The sequence below is a fragment of the Parus major genome, chromosome 3 (assembly GCF_001522545.3).
Source record: "Parus major isolate Abel chromosome 3, Parus_major1.1, whole genome shotgun sequence".
Taxonomy (NCBI): domain Eukaryota; kingdom Metazoa; phylum Chordata; class Aves; order Passeriformes; family Paridae; genus Parus; species Parus major.
This window is the reverse complement of record NC_031770.1, coordinates 22,080,863-22,103,996: the sequence shown is the minus strand read 5'-3', so window position 1 is coordinate 22,103,996 and position 23,134 is coordinate 22,080,863. Positions and strand designations below refer to the sequence as shown.

At 38.6% G+C, this 23,134-nt stretch overlaps 1 protein-coding gene across 1 annotated transcript in view; it reads right to left on the bottom strand.

Moving 5' to 3' along the window:
• KCNH1 (potassium voltage-gated channel subfamily H member 1) overlaps positions 1-23,134 on the bottom strand; it is a 168,377-nt gene that overhangs the window by 71,659 nt on the left and 73,584 nt on the right. The window contains exons 8-9 of the mRNA XM_015620428.3: positions 19,437-19,689; positions 6,526-6,722 (exon numbers count right to left, since the gene is read on the bottom strand). Coding sequence (XP_015475914.2) covers positions 6,526-6,722; positions 19,437-19,689 — 450 coding nt within the window. The remainder of the gene's footprint in view (positions 1-6,525; positions 6,723-19,436; positions 19,690-23,134) is intronic.

Genomic DNA, 23,134 nt, shown 5'->3' with positions numbered 1-23,134 from the left:
ATATGTAGGAAAGAGTAAAAAACACAGCACTACAGCAGCTGAGAGAATTGACAATATGTGAAAGAAACATCTCTGCAGACACCAAGTTCAGAGAAGAAGGAGGGGGAGGAGGTACTCCAGGGGCTGGAGCAGAGATTTTCCTTTTTTCATGGAAACCATGGTGATGACCATGCTGGAGACTGAAGCTGCAGGTTGTCCCCCTCTAGCTCATGGAAGCCCGTGGTGGAGCAGATATGCACCTGCAGACCACTGAGGAGACCTAGGAAGGAGCAGGTCTTCTGGCCAGGATCTGTGGCTCCCCAAGGGATGCATGCTGGAGCAGTCTGTTCCAGAAGGACTGCCCCCCATGGAAGGGACCTGCACTGGGGCAGTTCCCGAAGAACTGCTGCCTGTGGGAAGGACACACATTGGACAAGCTTGTCAGGGACTGTCTCCCATGAGAGGGACCTTATGCTGGAGCACAGGAAAAGTGTGAAGAGAAAGGAATGGCAGAGAACAAGTCTTATGAACTGAGCACAACCCCCATTCCACACCTTCCTGTACTGCTCAGGGGAAGGAGATAGAAGACTTAGGAGTGACTTTGTGCCTGAGAAGAAAGGAAGAAATAGGAAGAAAGTGTTTTTTAGATTTTTTTCCTTATCTGCTGTTATCCCAGTCTGATTAATTGGTAATAAATTAATTTCCTTCAATCAAGTTTGTTTTGCCCATGATGGCAACTGGTAAGTGATCTCCTTGTCCTTATCTCAGTTCACAAGGTTTTCATCTTATTTTTCTCTCCCTGTCCTGTCAAGAAGTGATAGAGGGGCTTGGTGGGCAGCCAAGGTCAACCCACCAGAGTGTTTTAGAACTTCCTAGTTAATTATGTTTTCTATTGTACACACACATCCCCACAATGTGAACTATTCATCTGTAGCCAGATCTTCCTCTCTATAAGCCCAGGAGCCTAAGGCTCCAGGCCATAAGCATTAAAAAGACCAGAAATAAGTTTAGAATTTGGAACTTTTGGAAAATAGATAATGGAGCTCCTTTGGCTTGAACACAATCACATGCGTCAACAATCACCGTAGGTGTATGAATGTTAAAGGTTGCAGTTCCTCAAATCTTCTCTAAGGGTGGGTGATAGTGCTTTACCTGGAGGAGTCCAACAAACCACAGAGGAGGAGAAGGAAGAAATCCAAGGACGCATTCTCCCAAGAGCATGAGGCTTCAACTCACTGACAGACATAGCACTAAAATCATCCACAGAAGATGTGCGAATTTATGACACACACTGCCTCAGAGCACTTTCAGTACAGAGTGTAAAGTCTATTTGACCAAAAATCTGTGGGCTAGCTAAACAGATCTCTGTTAGAGACAGGGAGAAGTTAAGATGTCCAAGGCCAGAGAAAAGATGCAAAAATGCAATATGGAATCTACCAATGATGAAACAGAATAAAATATGTTTTGTTTAGATTGACAAAGAGAAAACATGAATATAAGAGCATTCAACTCCCTGAACAGCTTTTAAAACTGCAACATGGGAAAGAACATAATGCTTAACTGTTTATTTACATTTGGACAGGTTTTTTTTGGAAATTGACAACTTTGCCTCCTTGGGAATTTGGCACAATTCCCAAGCCACAGGCCCTTCCAGACATGTCAGTCATGTCCAATGTCCTCGGTTTTCACGGCTGTAAGATGCATGCCAGTCAAACATCAAAATCCTCTTCCCACAGGACAACTAGGATTTTTTTGGTGAGTACAAACACAGGAGAAGGAAGCAAGCTGTCAGCTTGACCATTATGAAATCTATCACCAAATGGGATAATATTCTAAAATTAAAACCTTTCTCTTTTCAGGGTAAGAAAGCTTTGTTGAAGCCCTCTAGCAATTCTGGGTACCAGAAAGAATTCTGGGATACCATTTTGAATCTCTATCGTGAAAAAGAATTTTAAAACTTGTCGTGTGGAAAGGCAGAATATAAGGTCACGGACTGCCCCCTCTGAAAACAAACTGCTGCCAATGCCCCCTGAGATTTAAAAACAGGGCTTGAGGCACTCCTAGCTGAAATGTATGATTTGAGAGAGGTTCTCTCTCTAGTTAGAATTTACACTATCAAAAGAAGAAAGATTGAGCTAATGTTGAAGAGGAAAGCACAGGTACATTATAAATTTGCATTTTGAAAGAGATGGTGAGAGTCCTGTCCACTAGCACTGCTGGAATACCATAGAATAAACACACCACTACATGTGCAAAAGCAAATCGTCTTACACTGCCAAGGAGAGAGTCTATTCTGTCACAGTCACTGCTCCCTCAAGTATGGTCTGACTAGGAACTTTGTCTCTAACTCACTAAATCATGTTTGATTTGTAAAAATGCAGAACATTATTTGCCACTTCTTTCACTCCAACAAAATCCCAGTAACATACCTAGATCCCACTGCCTTCCTTCTCTTATATCAGGATACAAATTTCAGCTTCTGGGAAAGCCACTTGTGCTTTTTATCATGACACTCCAAAGTATTCAGAATTAGTCATTTAATCTCTATCCAGACTAAAATGGCTTACTAGAGAAATCTCAGCTTAATAAATTATGTATAAGAATTCTCCCTTTTATGTACTGTGAGCAGGCATTTGAGCTATAACATCATTTATGGCTGCAGCAGAATGAAATGAGCAAATACAGGGTGGTACAACCCAGTGGAAGTTAATATTGGTCACAAAGCTCATACACAAGGAAAGAAGCTCAGAACATTTGCCAAAGGCCTTCCCCATTCTTAAAGACAGCAAACTTGCACCCCATCACAAGCCAAAGACAATGACAGGTAGCTATGAGGCAAGCTTTTCTCTTCTTATGCTCCTACCAACCTGGAGCTATGATGTCAAATTTCGAAACCCAGAAGTGTTTAAATATTTGGTGGGAAAAACCCGACCTCCTCCATCCAGCCTGTGAATCCTGCTGCCCTCCCAGCCTGGATTACTTCTTTTTTGTCCAGCATACCCTTCATGAGGGTGAGTTTGTCACTTGGCTACCCCACACTATTCCCAGTGTCTACACTCTGGTTCCCCTCAAAGATTCCAAAAATTGAGAGAAACATCAAGTTAACCTGCTTTAATTTCAGAACATTGTTACAGCAAGTATTGCTCTGAAAAACCTTGCTCGGCTTCCTTTCAGCTGCAAAGTCTTCAAGTCCAACAAATAGCACCTGCAGGCACAGATTGCAGTTTCAGTTTCTTAGGATGGTGGAAAGAGAGATGCAGCAGATGATTATCCCCCTATTCCCACTTAGATAAAAATTTCAGTGACTGGCAGCAGAAGGAGTTAATTAAAGGTCTGCTTTCTCTTTTCCTTTAGGAAAAATAAAAAGTTTTCTACATCTGAGCTCCACTCTGAGGTAACTAGACAGCTAATAACTTCAGGAGGGATTTTGGTCACTTGAGGAAACTGCTCAGGGAGTCACCTGACAGCAAGCTGACACTTTTAGAAAAGAGGATATTTCACTGGCATTTGTTGAGAGAAAGTGAGTGAAAGGAAACTGCTTTCAGACAGCACAGACAGGGACAACAATGACATGCCAGGCACCGAGCACTGGAAACTTTTCCCTTGGCCACAAAGTCTTCAAGTATCACAGGCAGTAACATTTTATACCTGCAGGCCTGTTCTACAGAAGTCATGAAGGAGATACAGGGACCAGAGTGTCCTGCCCTCCCAGCTCAGCCCAAACCACATTCAAGACAAGTAGGAAGAACAGCACAAGGAATGTTTCCTTTTACTTTGCCTAAGTCCAGCTCCAGGTTTAGCTAAGGTCAAGACCAATTGACCAGTTTGGGTACCTTCCAATGTACCTGCATGTCTGCTTATTTCTGTCACAGTCACCAGCACATGGATCCAGACCCAGCAATGGGAGAACATCTCTTCACTGGCACCTAAGGGCCTGGGACAGAGAGCCCCAGCTCCATCAGGGAGCACTAGAGGAGACCCAGCATCCAAGGAATAATGTGAAAATGGTAAAAAAATGGACCAATGCTTGAGCTCACTTGAGTGAAACTTGGCTACAAAGCACCTAGCACTGCACAGTGGGACTCAGTACCACAACCAACTAAAGGCATATGTACCCTGAAGATGAGGACACCTCAGAGGAATAAACAACTCTAAAAAATGAGATCCTTCTGAAAAAAGATCTCCAAAACTGTTTTTTCATGTATTTGGAATCTGTATGAAAACATCTCATACAGATAGACATACACTTGAATATATATATATATATATATATATATATCTGTATGAAGATATACAGTGTCTACATTTAAACTAGTTGAACATTTCTGGAGACAGAGATGGAACTGTTTCCTGAAATGAAAAGTGTAATTCTGGTATTTATACTCCACAGGATATGCAATACATCACAAATGTAACTAACAGAAGGTACCAATTCATCTTAATTCTACAAAATTTCATTTGCAGAAATAGACCTGAAAAGTGTTAGAAGCAACAGGCTAGGGAGCTTTTTCTATTAAATAAAAATCATAGATATTTAAACCAGAATAAAGTCTAAAACGTTGCCTTTCAACGTGCATCACCTCAAATCTCTGAAGTATTGTACTTTCCACGCATTTCCAAGAGCATATATGATTCATATTATTTAACATTTGCATTCTGATTGCAATCAGCCTTCTTTTAATAAAAGAAATAGTGTTATACTCTGTTAACCTAGAACCATCAAACTCTCACTTCCATTATCAATCAATGCCACTTTTCTGCTGACTGCAACTCAATTAAAATCCAATTATTTGAATAACTGGATGGAAATTGCTATCATGAGATGTACATTTTTATTAAGAACATTTTGTGTAGGAAATTGACAGCACAGGAGATGAGACACTACAGTTAAAAAATGTTTTGTAACCTGGTTTGGGAAAAGCAATGCCCATAAATATGGAGGGACTGTGTCACTGTCACTTCTGGAGTAGATATTTGATTCTAAAGTTGGGCCTTTTGGCTCAGAACAGGACCAAAATGATGTGAATTCTGCTAGAATTACCATGAGTTTTGAAAAAGTTGGTCCTTGCTATTTCTACAGAGTTTAAGAAAAAAAAAAAAAAGGTAGTTATATATTCTGGGAGAAAAGGTAGTTATATATTCTGGGAGTATCTTAGCACATTACCCATGAAGTTAATTATAATATATGTCAGTCAGTGATACTGATTCTTGAGGTGATAGCAATGTCAAATTTTTTCATTTATTTTATTTCTTACATTAACCAAGACCAGGTAAGGAGCTACCTATTAACAGGACATCTCTCATAATACCCTTGCAGCTGTGTACCTTCATCTGAAAAAAATGTCTTAAGGAGGAAATCCCCAAGTATAAATTTGCTTCTTAGTTTTTAATCACATCAATTTTCTACCAGAGTTCTGATTTATTTCACCAAAGTGTGGATCACACATTCTTCTTTCATCCAACACTACAAAGCTGAATTCTTTTGCACTGGTAACATATGCAGATAAAAAATATCATCACACTACTTTACTTTCAGTATGCCAATTCTATATATTAAAAATGTCTAAAAATATCTTCAAAATGTCTAGTTGTAAAGTTTAATTTTACAAAGTAGATTTAAAAGATTAAAATATTTCTCTTCTTTTCATGTCTAATTATCTAGGACTCACTTGGCACCTGGAAATTACTATGGAGAATCATTTTTAAGAACAAAGAAGTGTCCTATCAAACATATTTCTTTAGCTGATCTCAAATACCCTTATAAAGCAAGTACAGGTTCTCTAATGTATTTCTTTTTCAATGTAATATTATTGTCTTCTACCTTGCATCATGAAATCATATCATCTGAATTATACCTACTACAGTTTTAATGAATTTCTGCAGAGGTTGTTCACTGAAGATTACACAGAGGATTTAAATTGGGCTATTAGATTATGATTACTTGCATTTGACAAAATACCTTGAAATGGCACATAGCAAGGAATGAAAAGAGCCAAAAAATCAAGGATAAAAAAATGGAAATATTATACATAAGCAAAGTAATTCCAAAATGTGATTTATAATAAAAGAAACAACTCTTGATGGAATGTCATGTTCATATTACTTTTCCATTGTGTTTACTGTACTTGACTTTTGTTCCATATATTAGATTTTATATCTTCCCTGTCATTTTCCTTCTGATTTCAGGCAAAACCCCTAAAATGTTTTTAGCTGCTTCAGAAACTGTGAAGTTGCATCAAGTAGTGAATATTGTTTATCACAAGTGCGTGACAGTTTTCATATATGCTGGAACCTGTCTACTTCCTGGAAACTTATAATACTTTCACATGCACACACTCTAGCTCCCTCTGAAGCTAGCACTGGAATAAATACTCAAAGCCTTTGACTCTACATGCTAGCAGGGTCTCTTAGGCAAGCTCTGAAAAGTCATCTTATAAAAGGGCTTCACAAAAAATTCCAGAATTCAAGCCATTCCTTTTTTTCATGCAGACAGTCCTGAAAAGTGAGATAATGTACATGATGTATGTTAAAATCACAGCTACTTACCCTTTTTCTCAAGTTGTAGGTCAAAATGAGATTTCTGGAGAAGGAGTGTGAAAAAGCTGTGTAGAACTCCAGCACTTTCTGCAAGGCATCCCTTTTAATCACATGAAGATCACAGTAAGTCAAAGCCCTTACATTAGCACAGGACTGGGCGAGAGTTGACTCCTTCCAGAACACATCACCAAAAACGTCTCCTTTGCCTACAGAAAATCAACAGCATTTCTTTCAATAACAGCACTCTTTCCATCAAAAATATAAAAGAACAGACTTCTCATTCATGCAGTCAAGTTTCTTCTATTTTTGCACTCAGAAAAAAAAAAAAAAACTGTCTGGGAAAAAAACCCAACTTTGAAATACTTGATTGATATTTTTTTCCATTATCTTTTTCTTAATTACAACAGCTTAGCAAAACTTCATAAGAATAAATCAAACATAAAAACTGTTCTACATGACAAGTGTCCTTTAAATATCAATAAAGGTTTTTCCTTAAAACTCAAGAAAAGTGGTTTGTTATTGTTCTCTTCTAATCCCTTTCAAAGAAATTAATTAAGAGGAAATGGTTTTTCCTTTCCTCCTTTTAACTGTCACACAAAGGATCTTACATCTGTGTTGTTGATTTTTCTTAATCTGGCTAATATTTACCCAGTATTGTGTCAATAAAATCATCCTGTATCACACATCAGTGCAGTTATAGGCTGCAGCTAAACAGAGTCCAAACCAAGAAGAGTACAATTAGTTATCCCCACATAACAATGACAAAGCATGAAAGTTTATCTGTTTCACACTGGAAGGAAGAAAACAGCCATTTCTTCACACCCTTCCCATGTGCATGTCTCTATGAGCTCAGGGCAGCCAGTGAAATTCCCTGCTGTGGAATACTGCAAGGATGGCATTTCCACCAGTCTGGGCACTACAATGTAGGGCATGTACACCAAAACCTAGCTGAAGTGCAGCTCCCAGTCAGGACTTCACTGGTTACACCCCAGCTCAGGCTGGGCACAAAAAGGAAAAAGTTACAAGTTCATTTACAAGAGTAATGTAAATGGTCTTTCCCCCCTTGTTTTCCAATACATAATGCTAACAAGCAAGGAAACTTCACTTATTACCTTGATAATGTAAAGCTATACTGCTCTTGTTCTGAAATGTGTTTTTCTCCCGAACTTCTGCTGTGCTATATCATCACTGCCCATCTCTCTTTAGACCAACGACATGGAAATACATTCATATCTATCAAGCTGTGGTGGGAATGGTCCCTTGTCTTTTAAGTAATACCTTGCCTATAGCAAGTCTTAAATCCAAAGCATCAATATATATATTAGTTTACTGATTTCACCCAGAAGTCAGTAAATTCAATTCTTTTAGATTTCCTTCCCTAAATAAATTGTCACATTTGAAAGCCTATATGGAGTCAAGAGGACCATCATGAGTAAAGAGCTCAAGAAAATGTCTAAATCAAACTCAGATTTCCCATCTCAGCCCTTCAGCTGTACTTCCACACTTACCTAATTTCTTCCATTAGATGATAAGCATTTTCTCTTTGAAAAAAAGCTATCAGGTTGATAGTAAACTACCCTGAATTGCAATAAGTTGTCATTAACTCTAATGTGTTGCCAGCCTTCCACAGAAGACCTACACCATCCACCTCACAGGGATCACTTTAGATCCTGACCACTTTAGATTTTATTTTAATTTTAAGTTTGTAAAGACTCTGAAATCACCTGCTCTGTTAGCACATTTTTCACAAAATTAGGCAAAGACACCATAAAGATAATCTTTCTTCCACCTCTAGTCTCCTGCATAGGACAATGACAACATCTGGAAATAGTACAAAAGCTTCATGTCACCCTGCAGCCCAGTATAATAAACAACTTTTCTTTTTAATAGCAATGACTGTTCACATTTTCAATTGTCTGTATGGTTTTTGTTACCAGATACTTTAGAAATGGCTAAAGAAAAAAAGCTTCCACGGACTTGAAACAGATAATCTACATGGCTTTTAGACAAATATACCATATATTGAAAATTGAAATGAAACAATTTTTATGCACCATAAAAACTGATATGCTTCACTGGGTAAAAATGGATTGTTTGCCTTTGGAATAAATATGCTTTTATTCACAATCTTCCAGGCAATTAGCTAAACAACTGTTTTAATTAACGCTCTGGAATCTATCAAGCATTGAATTGTGCCATCACTGATGAGCAACAGTTAGAGCTGGTAGTCCAAGCACAAGGGAGAGGAATTCTAACTCATTTCTAAGTGTATTGCTTAACATCTCTGAACAAGTTTCCCTATGTCTAAAAATGACAACCATTCTGTTACTGCCCCACAGTAACGTGATGAATAATCAGTACAATACAAGCACAAGCAGCATGGTGCTGCTGTGCCTGCCTCAGAAGTGAGGTACAACAGAAGTTATTTATCTCTTACTCTTTTTGAAATTCAATTCTGCTTTTCCCATAACACAAAGACATAGCTTTGTCCTTCACTTGTGGCAGCAACCACAGTTTACCCTTCACTATTTGTAACTCTTCCCTGCTGCAGTGTCCTTCCACCTCCCATTAGTGGCAAGAACAGCACAGGAAGCAGCTGGGTCTGCTGGGGGCCCACTGAGCCAAACCAGAGAAAAGCAACACATGAGCAACAAATTGAGTCAGATCACAGAAGTCTCTGTTTTTAAGAAGCCAACTAAAAAACCCAAAGAACTTGTACTCTTTTCTTCCATTAAAAAACTTCCTTGAAGTTAACAGCCGGTGATCTAGCTGAAAAGTAATCCTACACTGTATTTCAGTCTCCAAAGCAAGGCACACACAAGAGCCTCATTGCTGTATTTCTGTCAAGTCCATTTTCAACATGATGGGTACCAAAAGTATTAAATTTGATTGTCAGGTTCTAAAAAAAACAAACCCATGTTTGATATTTATAGAAAAATGGGGGGGGGAGGGGGGAAGGAGCAGTAGAAATCTATATAGCAAGAAGGAATTAAAATTCCACCCAGGATTACCTGCACTGCATTAGAACAATTGGCCTCTTATGCATAATAAGGAATTGCATACCATCTCCCTTTGTCTATATGTTCTCCACAAAGTAAGATCAATCACTGTGGAAAAAGGAACAAAAAAAAAAAAGGGGGGGGGGTGGGAAGAAGACTAAGTGGGTGTTTTATCAAAACCATCTGTAGTTGGAAAGCAAGAAGGGTATGGTGATACTTCTGAGTTAGAAGGTGGTTGGCAAAGTCCAAGGGCTGCATTAGGGAACTTGAGCCAAAAGCCTCTTTCTTATTATAACTCCAGGCTTTATCTATTTCACCTTACCTCTGAAGAAAGATTAAAAAGCTAGAGAAATGCAGATGGTTTGTTTGTCAGTACTTTGCATTTCTCATTCCCAGCTTGCTGAATTCCAGATGTTTGCCAGGAACATTATCTGTCAATCACACTTAAAGTGGATGATCTAAGCTTTTACCATCAATCATTTATATTCCCTGCTGGATTTGTGGGCCGAAGACCTTTTCCACCATCAGCTCAGCATGCATAGGAAAGCCAAAGAGTTTCCTGCCTTTTATATTTCCTTATTTGTTTTAATTATAATAACAATCCCCAAACCCTGACATATTTTAACTGTGAAGTAATATTTTATAAAACCGTCTGTTTCCATATTTCTTTCCCAATTTCATCTCCACATCAAATTTGCTGTTCATCTTATAAGTGAAAAGATGATTTCTCTGTTACCACTGCCAGTTCAGCCTGAGTCAGTCTTAAGGTTAAGCCTCATCCACTCTGTCTCCCGAAAGCTGCACCGGTGATGAAGATCTGGTTATTGCAGCTTAGTCAGGTGTTCTGCTGATTCTGGGGAAAGAACCACACTCTCACATTACAAGTGACTGCCTTGATACCACAACAAACCTTGGCCTTTTCACTCTTACAAGAGGAAAGATCGAAGAGCTCTTCTCTCAGACAGAAGATATTCCACTCTACTCCAAAAGAATATGACTCATGGGGAATATGTGTTTGGCTGATAACCTACTCATCCACTGTTGGGTTCTGGGTGTCTGGAAGTCCTGGTGCAGTTTTGGTGTAATAGCTGGGGGAGAAGATGGTGCTATAGATTCGTGTGTTGCAGGTCTTCAAAATCAGTATGGATTTTGAAAGCATTCACATGAATCCACGGATTCTCAAGTATATCAGACAAAATATTCATGTCTGAATCATTCTCAAAGCAATAGTAATGGTTGTTACAGCAGCCAATAGCAGGATCTAGGTTACGTCCCCTCCCAATTTGCCTTCATCTACATGTTTGAACACTGAACACAGTGTCAGCAGAACCAAAGACCAGACAGAATGACCAAACATTGCTCACCTCAGTGGAAATGCAGCACTAAGCATATCTTGGCAATCAGGAGTTTAGTAAATACAGTTATCTGTGGTGCTGATCCACAGTGGCTGCCACACGGACTTTCCCAGCACAGCTCCCTGGAGCCCCAACATTGGCCTGCACCCTCAGGATCTGCTCTCTACCTCCAAGCAGTGGGAGACACCAACTGCTATAAAAGCAAACATACAGATTTCCCAGGGTCAAACTCCCTCTGTAATCATCAAATGATTATTTGGCTTCAACTGAAAATGTTTCCCTTCTCCTCTCTTCCCTCATTTCCTCCAAATCTAAGTAAGGCATGAAATTTAAACTTTCCCACTTTACAAGAGAGGAGAAAGATTCAAGGAAAGTTAAGACACTAGAGCAAAAATATTTTTTCCTCTTGGTGCATTAATGCAACAACAACTGTCAGCCAGAAAAAAACAGAGCTACCATTTGGCATTGAGGTGGAGTATTCAGTATCTGCCCTACAGATAAACTGCACAACTTGACAGCCATTGAATAGCCTTAATTTGGTTCTCCAACACAGTACAGCTGGAAGGAGATGATGCATGGAAGTGGTTTGCTGCTTTGGATTTTCTCAAAATTTCTCAAGTGCAAACAGACACATAATGAAAAGTGAATGACAAACTGCACTGCATAGAATACACTATTTTTCATTAACCAGAGGTTTTAACTACTTTTTTCCTCTAATTAGACCTCCACAAAGCCTGAGTATCTTTGCCACAGAAACCAAAGTGTTAAAGAGATAACAAACTGAAGTTGCTCTTTCAGTGATTTGCCTGGTGCACAAATAGAAACACAGTGTATCTGTTCATGTTGTAAACCACAGCCTGGCAACATTTTGCAGACAGTTTACTACACAACTGCATCAATTTTCTCTGTTGAAAGACATTACTGTACAGACAAAATAAAAACATTTGTTTTAGAGATGAGTAGCAACAACATGATTTAGTTACAGCTAAATTTTCTATTATTATTGCTATAATTAAGGTGTTTATTTGTCTCTCAGAATACAGCATGGATTATATTTCACTACTTGACGTACTGTGATGAAGAGTTTTAAACATCAGCTGGGCTCTACCAGGTTTATTCACAAAAAAAAAGCCAGGAGGCTTTACAGAATCTGCATCATTTATCCTTATTTGCATTTTAATGGTTACTATAAAAATGTTATAAATATGTGGCCAGTTTGTACAAACTCAGAGGATATGGAGTAGCTTAGGTAACTGGAGTAATGAATATATTTGAATGTATTTGCACTGGTTAAGTAACAGGAAAAACAAAGCTCAATCTGTGTTTTCATTGCATGGGCAGTGCTAGCTCTCTGATAAAAATACAAAAAAAACCTATATAAGAGGCTCAAATTGCATTATCCTCCGAGTTACTTTCCTGATTGCTTAGGGACAGGCTTCATATTCTAAATATTGCTTGAAACATACATTAAAGCTCCAAAATTTTATTATTTTATTTCAGACAGAAAGGATTCACAAGAGTTTAAACACTAAGTTTTGTGTTCTGAAACACAGAAAGTAAATATTTTGAAAACCTCATGAAATTTGCATCTATCTTGTATTTCATTGAAGTTAGTATTTCTAGTAACTCCTTCAGTATGAATTTAACCATGTTACAGCAAGATTCCTGAAAAAAAGTATTAATTTGAAATTTGGAGAAAACACAGAAAGACTAGTGTTTCATGAAAAGTTTTTAAATTATTTTTCAGCCTGTTTCTTCAGTGAAAAAATAATTATTCTTCCTCCTCCAAAATTCTGAAACAGAAAAAAACCCGTGCACAAAAAAATAATATAAGAAAATTGGTTTGGTGTTTCATCTGCCAGAAATCAGGGTCTTCATAGAAAGCTGACTTCCTTTGCTAAGTTATAATTTCTACCTCTTCTCACCTCTTGTTGCAGTATGCACAGAAATACGATATGCAAGCCTTCCCAACACAGATATCCTGAGATATCAAGGGACATGCTGGAACAGAGAGCCTCATCCCCCCACCAGATCTCAGTTTCAGCTGCCAGGGTCCTGCCACACACTGCCAACTTCCAAGGGGGACTTCTTCCACATGCAATGCTGTTGGACTATTTAAGAGCACATCATGCAAAGGTGTATAAATTCACAGCACTAAAACATGCAATGTGCCCAAAAGTTCCCTACTGAGGCCTCTGTTCTCAGGGAATACTCCTCCTCCTCAGTTACTCCAGCAAGTCATCAAATGTGTTAAAAATATGTTTTTCCAATACCCTGCACAGTCTTAAACCATCTACAAACATCAGTGGACAGGAGCTTTGGCAATTCATGTTTTTAATGTCTGTCAGAAATTAGACATAGAACAAACAAAAAGTCTCAAAAATGGCACGTCCTGATATCAACCCACCCCCGATGTCTGGAGGACAGGAATAAGGAATACTCTCTGTCTGAAACCACCACGTGGGATAAATCCATACTTCTCAGTAAGAGTTTTAGTGCTGTTCATGCATCCACCATGAAATTAAAATCTTATATTAATGTAGACCTCTTTATGCCGTGGCCTTTAAAAAAAGTTTAGCTGGATTTGCATCTGTAATGCTTTTGCTAAGTGTGCCTGGACACTTATTGAGCAAATTAGACTGAAAATTGTTCCTTCAGTTGATGTTTATTGAATCACTTCACAGAAATATGCAACTTGTCCAACCTGCCTATATAAATCAATCTAAACAACCCCCACCTTTCAACTATAAATAGAAAAAGCACAATGGAACAACTGAGGATAAAGATGAATTTTAATTTCAATCATTCCTTTGTCAAAGCACCACTGGTCATGTTTCAGTCTTATTCAATAGCACAAACAATGCTGTGATGTTAGATACTGTCAGGAAACTCTTAATGTCATCCATAATCCTGCAACCATTTCTTAGGCCTGAGAACTCAGGAGCTTGGCATTTTTAACACAGAAAGGTGCACCTAAATTTAAAATTCAGGTGAAAAATGAAGCAGTGAAGAAAGGCACTTCTTCAAAGGCTCTAAAATAACAGAACTAATTTTTGAAAATGGGGTGGTACACAGAGCAGTTTGCTCAGGGAAATCTAAGTTAGTTCAGGTACTAGGGACAGTCTAAGGATAGCAGCCTGGACTCAATTAACCTATCTGCCATCTTCAAGTCTGCTGAGAAGCAGTTTTCATGTGCCTGTGTGGAAGCTGTAACATTTTCCATGGAGAGGGTCTAACACAGGCAGTATTTCTGCACTGCTATTGTCCCTCCTCTAAAATAGACCCTCCCTGTGGCACAGTTGCCCTTGCAGTTGTCACTGTCCTATCTGGATGTAAATCTGTCCCACCAAAATCTGAATCAATCCTCTGGTGTCTACATCTGAATGAAGTGCTTAAGGCTAAATGAGTAAGCTAAAGCCATTGTAAAGAAAACAAACAATTATTCTTATAACATTTCTTTAAGACTGCAATTAGATCAAATTAAATCAGCAGGAATTTCTCCACACAAAGCAAATGGAGCATTTAATATCCTGCTGAAACAAAACATGGCACACCAAGGTCCCCTACAACATCATGCTAAAACCACAGTCTCCAATCTTGCCAACTTTGTAGCTTTGTAAATAACTATAAAAAAAAATCTGTATTTCAGGGTCATGCAAATTTCACTTCCTCAGCTCCCATGTGATCTTTAATGCAAGTCTATGTGCATCCTTTGCACACTCCCAGCCCCTCTCCCAAAAAATCCTGTTCTTGACATTGTGTTACTGTACACTTGCATACCTACATGGTATCTCCATTCTGTTATTGACTTTCAGCTTTCATAGCCCCAAAATGAATAGCAACAACAAACTGACCTGTTGGAGAGCAACTGTATTCCTTACTCACAATAAATTCCTGCCTTGACTTCCCTTCCTGTCTCATTCACTTTACCTGCCCTTTGTGGAGTCAGGAGTTGGACTCAACAATTCTCACAGGTCCCTTCCAACTCAGGATATTCTGTGATGCTAAACCAACAGTCAAGAAAAAGTTCTTCTGAATTTTTTTGGCTCAAATAAATATAGCAAGAACATAAATGCAGAATGTAAAACTTGGGATAAACTGTTTGGTAGGAGGGTGTTTGTTTTTTCTTTGTAACTAAATCATCTGGTTAATGCTATTTTTCTCATCCAGTGCTTAGTTCTGAAGACATGGGCTTTTTTTTTTCAGGGCTTTGGTTTTTAGTTGTTAAATAAAAGCTTAAAGCTCCCTGTCTCTAATCAAGTCCACAAAACTAAGCTCCCATCTTACCTTACACACACACACACACATATGGCCCCCTTGCAGGAGGTATCAAGACCATTTCTGCAGCTTTGAACATCTCATAAAGGTAAAGGTCTGCTGCTTAGTCTGGCCCTCTAGGAGCCATTAACTGACAAATTTTGCAGCAGTCTGAAAATTAAATTACAAGACACTGCTTCCCCTCTGAATTCTAGAAAAAAAAAAGTTTGTCACTCTAGTTTTCAAGGGTCTTCTCCTTCCTCTCTGTAGTTTTTTACTGGAATGTTTTCATAAATGTCAAAAATTACCCCAATTTCAGGCAGAAAGACTTTGAACCAACTTGGGTACTAACAAGGTCCCCTAACTAGCCCTTCCATGCATTTCCAGAAAATACCTACAAAAACTTATTTTTGCTGCTGTGACATTATTTTCTGTAATTTTCATTAAATTATCAAATCACACAAACAATTGGAGACATAGCACAGAAATTAGCATTTCTTCAAGCAATGGTGAGGGGAGATTTAAAAGGTTCAGACTAAACGGCTGGAGGGCAGTGAAGTGCCTTTTCCCCTGCATATTCCAAAGAAAGCTACAGTCAGACCTTGCAGTCTGTGCCTGGAAGACAGTTAATTCAGGAGGAATATTTTAAAAAAGTTATTTGATAAATTAAAATGTAGCCAATCTCCGGAGCACGAGCAGGTTTTAACTTTTCAAAGACCTGCAGTGAAGTCAGGTTTTCAGGTGGTCAGTCTCTCAGCCTGAAAGATCTGCTCCAAAACAGAGAAAACTAGAGCTGCCAAACAAAGTGCACATAAACACTTGATTGTTTTTAACAGAGGAAACAAGCCCTCACATTTTTTCTAACCACACTGGGATAAATGGCTAAGCCTTTAAGTAAGAGTTCAAAGAGATACTGTGAGTCTCAGGTGGATATAGCAGCATCAGGCCAAGTGGGAGGGCTTAGGAACATTAAAAGCAAAGCCAAGTTGAAAACATTCTCTTAATGGAAGTCCTGCATGACCTGTGCTTCGCTCAGTTCTCTTCAGGGCAAGGACTGTGTGATTTGTCTCAGTCTTCCTCAAAGTGCTGAGTGTACGTCAGCACTTCATCCTACGCAGTAACAGCAGTGTCAGTGGAAGAACAGCAAACTACCAAAAGCAGAATTGTGTCTCATCCAGGCAGCTTCCCACCAGCCAAACTTCCCTTCTACATAATCCCACTCTCATACTTACACATTAACATAGAAAACATAGTAATAGAGTGGCTTTTCTTGCTAAGTCTTTTTTTTCTGACTCATTTGTATTGGAATGAATCACAAACAAATCAATTGCCTGGCTGAGAGGTCATTTTCTATGTTTTTGTTTCTGTTTCTTTGACACACCAAATCCAAAGACTGAGTCACATGAACATCAGTAATTTCTGTATTTTAGCACAGATTTTGCATAGAATTCAAAATATGTATCTTTCATCCCAACAAATCAAACTTCATATAAATTTCTGCAAAATGCAGCAATTTCTTTAAATTTTTATTAAAACATGCAAAGGTTTGGGGTTTTTTTATTTACATTTGCATATTATTGTGTTTGTGTATTAATTTATATTAATGTGAAAGGGAATCTTAGGGGATACACAAAAAATGTACCTTTTTTCACTGCTGGCCTATGTGCAATTTCTTCCAACTCAGTACTCTCATTAATCCAAGTCAATCAAAGTCAGTGCTTTGTTCTAAGAACATAAGCCTGAACTGAGACTATACCTGTCTCTGGGGTATTACATGGAACTGATTTGGAAGGATATTATGCAAGTGTACACAATGCACTCTTATACACCAGTCTGCAAGGTTAAATGATTTCAGAACTTGAAAATGTTTCCTATGAATTGGATCCTTTAAGGATTAAGTGCATTTTGCCTTTGGTTTATGTAGCGCTGCACAGCAGTCCCACAGACTGATTCAGAGTTGCAATTCATTTCTCCATTGTAAGGAAGATACAGGCTACATTGCAAGCTGCAAAGGCTGCTTTGTTACGTGACAGCCAGAGCTGAACAAATAATTCACCTTGCATAATTTGTGCACTTATTTTTTTGTTTTCATTTCCAGAATGCCTGAAAGAAGATTACAGTCTCTGTAACGTACCTGTCAGCTAAAATTACCCTGTGGAATTCCTCACATGATTTGCTGTTACATGCCTGATGTTCATAGCTATGCTTAGTTGGGAATGGTAAACAAAATTTATGGCATAGGTTGTCCTGGCTGAGTAATCAGCAAAAATCATGTGTCTTGTACAATGCACTTTTTCCACCCCCCTTGTAGTACCTTGTTTTCTCTGGTATAGGTCCATCAAGAACTTGGCAAGTTTAGCTAACTATGAAATTTAAAAACAAAAACAACCAAAAAACCCCATCCCAAAGCACTATTTTCTACAGAAAAGAAAACTGAGAGTACAAAGTTGTTAGAGAGGAAAACCTGACTCATCTCCTGGCGTATCCTTCAGTTGTGTGGTGATTAAACTGCACAACGCTGAAGGAAAAAGAAGTTCAACTGATTTAGAATAGTGAAAAACTCAGTTGAATACATAATTTCTTTTCAGGATAGAGAAACCTTCAGCAGAAGTCTTTACAGCCTGGGGGATGAAGGTACACACATTTGTGGAAGGAAAGGGATTCCTTAGTACAGAAACTGAAATACAAACATTGATGCACATCCAAAATGAAATCTCACAGAATCCCAAACAGATGCCACTTAATTTTACTTTCCTCTCCTCTTACAATATTCACAAAGAGAATGTGAATAAAACTCACCAACTTTAGTGAGAACCAGGGAACTGACTCCAAATTTAAAAAGGAAAAAGAAAGAAAAAGAAGAAAATGAAAAGCTGTGGAGGGAGGAGGATCAATAGTTACATCCCAGGAGAAGAGCAGCAACAAAATACCTCTATTCATCCAGATACCCAGGGAACAGCCTCATTTATCTGTAGCTATCACTCTGCAGCAGCAGAGATTAGGAGTTAGGTTTCCTTAACACTGATTCCTTGAGCAATCTTGGCTGAGGGTTTTCTAAAGCAAGTGTTATGATAAAATGCAGGAGTTACAAGTAAAGATGAGGAGAAAATTGGTATATTTAAAGAACATTTTAAAGAAATTTGACCTCAGTGATTTTTACCTATACTCAAATAGAGCAGCAAGATGTTTTGAAGTTTTCTTCTCATGATGAACCCAGGTGGTGCCATAAAGACACACAAACTGAGGGGTCTTAGTTTGTGTTCTGCACTTGTCACGTTAATTGATGAGGGTTCAACATGGCAAAAGGTAGCAAGTTCTTGATGTGCAGCACAGACAAGCAGAAGTTACAAATACCATATAGCACTGAGCAGCATGGGTGATTCCAGAGCAAAAGAGAATCAGTTATCCTCCAGCTTCTCACCTTTCCAGCTTCTTGCTTGGCACGAAGTATTATCAACTTGATTCCCCACAACTCTAAATTTACCCTATGCTATACATGCAATCCTGGTCAAAAGTAGAGAAAAGTGACCTCAGGATATTTATTAACCCCCTCATTTTTCAGCAGACATTCATCTTAGGAGAGTTGAGTATATGTGTTCAGAAAAAAGTAGGATTACCAAGATGATTTATTCTCTTTTTCCAGACTGCTATGAGTGACAGTTACAGGATTAAGCCACCATGAGAATTTACCTTATCACAAAAGGGCTTGACAGAATCAAATGATACGTATCACCTCCTCAATGCTCCAGCCACCCCATGATTCATCTACATCTATTGGATTATCCCACTCCTTTCTGTTAGCTCTGCCTCAGAATGCTGTTCACACCCCTATCAGTTTCTTTTCAATGCCTCCAACCCAAAGCTGCCATTCCAAGTTAACACAAATCGGCTCTAAATGTTTAAAATTATTTTGACATTATAGATAAATATTATTTCAACCTGACATTTTAAATAAATTGAACTGGAAAAATTCCAGGGAAAGCAGATTATTATGGGGGGGTGTGAGTGAGGCAGGGAAGCCAGGCACTTCAAAAATAAGTTTTCTGAAGTTCTAAATGGAATTTCTAATTAAAAGGGATGTGTCAAGAGAGGGAAAATCCCAAGAGTGACCAGGACCCCATGCTGAAGTAGTTTCCATTGACCAGATGAAACAGGTCGAAGTAATCTGGATATGATATGGTTGCACTTTAAACCTCTCCAGGCCGTGGCAAAACCAATTTAACTGAAGCTTTTTTAAAGAATGATTAGAAGAGGCTATAAATTGCTGCACATAATTGTATTTATGCATATTACCAGCTCTGAAACTCACCTAATATAGCAACGACTTCATCATCCTGGATCACTTCCAGGGAGCCCGAGACCACGAAGCAAAGGCTGTCGACGCTCTCCCCAGCGTGGTAGATCAGGTCTCCTGGAGCACAGTGCACCGTCTGGAATTCCATGGCGAGCGCCCGGAGGCACCCATCGCTGGCCAGCCTGAAGGCAGGGTGCTCCTTGAAAACCTTGCGGTTCAGATGCACACAGATATCTGCTCTCATGTCCTTAGGGCAAATCTGCAAAACCTGACAGGGAAATCAGGCAATCAGTTCCTGCAAATGGCTTCTACCTGCCTGCTATGGCTAGTTTACCACTCAAGGTTTAAGAACTACTTTCCTCCTTCTTATAAAATTTCTAATCTCAGAGTGTATGTTTAGTTTTATATTATTTATCCACATAAGCCACAATACTAACTTAGTCTACTTTATAACACCTCACGGAAAACACTGTTTTCATCTCAGCAACATGCTCTGCTGCATATTGAATCACCAGAAGGCCTCAGGTTTTTAAGACAATAAAACTTAGAGCACAGCAGTACAGAAAGCACTGAAGAAAATCTTCCTGAAGAATTGTTTCTGGAGGGTAGGTCACTTTATTCATAGGCAGATTCCGTGAAAAGCCTGCACAAGTTATATACTTTAATGACTAAAACAAATTATTTAAACCTCAATTAACTCATAACTTTGAGAACTGCAGGTATTCAAATTTACCCCTCAATGACACTACCAAGTATTTTGTTTATGCAGGAAAGGGATTTTAAGGTATGATGCTGTTTTGGGCAGCTTTTTGATCTTCCAAATGCAATGTTCCTCACGGCAATTCATGATGTGTGCTCCTAAGAGAACACGAGCTGATGCTCAGCACAGCGGGTACCAGCCAGGGCCATTTCTGAAGGGTTTTAATATAATACAGACAGCTGAGTGGAAAGAATACAAAATCAATGCTGCGTGTACAGATTAGAAGTGGAAAGAAGTAATATGAACAGGGTTTGGGGATCACAAGACCCTTGATGAAGCACATCCAGGACCTATTGTTTGAGAAAAACATTGAGTAGTCTCAGTCTGCTTGTTTTGGGGTTTTTTTTAACTGTTTTCTCAGTAATAACTACTCTATCCAATTAAGGAACACTCTGGTTGATCTTCAGAGTTACTCCCACACATTTTCCTAGGTTGAAAGAGAAGACTGTCTCACTGCAAATACTCCTGAAAAGCAAAGGTAACACAGGAAGCACTATGGCTACGTCTACACTTTGAAATGGGGCTCTCTGCAAGATCTGAGCAGAGAACCAAACTCATAATTCTGTGCATGGCACTGGTTCCAGATATCATGCCTGGTACTCTAAAGACAAGTAACTCCACCACCAATATCATCATCTTTGGTCCACCTCCAAACAGACATTTTATTACAGATATTACTTCTAAAAAGAGATGTATTTCTATAGTGCTTAGGTGTAGGGCACTCATGAATGATTTTTCTTGGCTGCCCTGTACAGCAGAGCTGCCAAACCTGCCAGTTCTCAGTTTTCCAGGCTCACAGAAATGGGCTGGGGCAACAAGACCAGCATTTAACAGGGAACACAGGCAGCAGCCATATCTGTCATTTCCATTATCTCATTTACTCTGGCAATGAAAATATTCCCTGGTGGCATATTCTTGCCAAATTTTACTACTGGAATTACACACACACTTTTCAGTTACCTGAATATCATATAGCAACAATGTCAAAATAGAAATAGTAGCAAAAACCCCTAAATATACAAGAGAATATTTTAAAATTATGCTATTATCCAAAAACTTTTTTGATAAAAAAACTTCTTAGAGGAAATAAAGTAATCTTCCACTCTCCATTTAAAGAAGTTGTCTCCAACTTTTGTGCTTCACTTCACAAAAATGAAAGGGATTAAAGACATTTGAGAATTTCAGATAAATGGGAGAAAACTTTCATTTGTCCAGGAGGTAAGAAATATATCTTCATCGATCAATTTTAGAATCTTTCAGTAGCTGTTGGTTAAATTTCATTGTACTGGCATCTTCCAGACTTGTAACTTAGCACATCTGCAGTTAACACTGAACTGACAAATTTGTGGCCTACAAAACAGTGATAGGACCAGTTCTGTGCTCAGTTCACACTTAAGTCTCTGCCCCATCTGCAGGAAGCTGTTTCAGAGGACAGCGACTACCACTGTTCTGTCTCACGAGCAACACATGTTTTATTCATGACATCCCAGAAGTTATGCACAGGCATCAAAACTACAGAGCTCAGACCTGGGAGTTTATGGATTGGCACAGCCAAGCATAGCTTTTGCTGTGCAGATGAAAGCTGAGCTCTTGGTTTAGCAGTCACGGCCAGTGGCAGTTCAGCTATGAACACACCAGGGTTTGAAACCAGCACCGTATTAAGCTCTTTGCTGCCCTGACAATTGGAGACTTTTCTCCTGTTTGTTAAGATAATTCTCAAAGGCTACACTGGGTATTGTTGTGCTGGGTTTGGTTTATCTGCTGTCTCAAAATAGACCCTTAAAGCATTTCTCTCCTTATCAAAGGAAGTCAAGAATGTACACTGAAGATAAGCTTAAAAAAAGAAAACGAAACAAACATGTTTTACACAGCATTTTTTTCTTGTTGTTTTTTTAAAATGATGACAGGAGTTTGTAATGGGGGCTGAATTAAAAAAACAGCACTCATTACACTATGTATCCTCAGATGTCTCTCCACCTTCACCAAATGCACCTACTTCAAATCACAACCCCACACAAAGACAGATTGTGAGAAAACATGCAGAACAGCTTCTTACCAGTGCTATCCAGCACTAAAATACCATTTCTTTCTGAAAGCTAGTGTGACAGACAGTGCTTACAGAATCATGTCTGGGATCTAAAAATGGCAGATATGCTGAAGACCATTTAGGAAAGCAAACAGTGCCCTGTGTGCCCCTCAGTCTCCAGGCAGCTCGGTGCAAGGCCACATCTGTTCTACTCCTTCATAACGATGCTTTAACAGCTGTACAGAAATGACACTGTTTGCTCTTTAACTGCATCATCCACAGTTCAGAATACTAAATTAAGCTGCCAAACAGAAGGCTGGTGACCAGAGCATTGGTATGATTTCCTGAATGATCCACCTCACAAATCACACTTCTTTACAAGCAGAAGAAAAATTGTCTATCTCTACAAAAGCTGGCAACTAATATGAAAGCGACAAGGAGTTACTTTTGTACATTTGTTCTGGTGAAAGGCCATCTGCTATTTTAAAAGACACAATGGGAATTTATTTCTAAATTCAATGAATCTGAATGATAACATCTGCCTTACATAAGGTAGATTTCAAGCAATACATTATTAAATACTTTCAGTTTTCATTAATATTTTTAACCTGCATACAGAATATTACATTCAAATTCTCTAACAACAACAAAAACAAAATTACATTGTTTTCAGGCCCACAGAGCTGCAAGTAACCTCACAAGAAATATTGTAAAAAAAAAAAAATCTCACTTGGAAAAGCTGTGGGATTGTGTTACAATCCAGAACTTGTTATTTACTTGTCACCTTCATTTACTGCAAGCTGAGCTTTTTCCTTTATCATTTTTATACTATTTCATGCCATTTCACTAGCAAACATACATACTTTTACCACTATCATATGTCAATATGATAGAATAGCTGAAATACTGTATTTGAAAGTTTAAAAT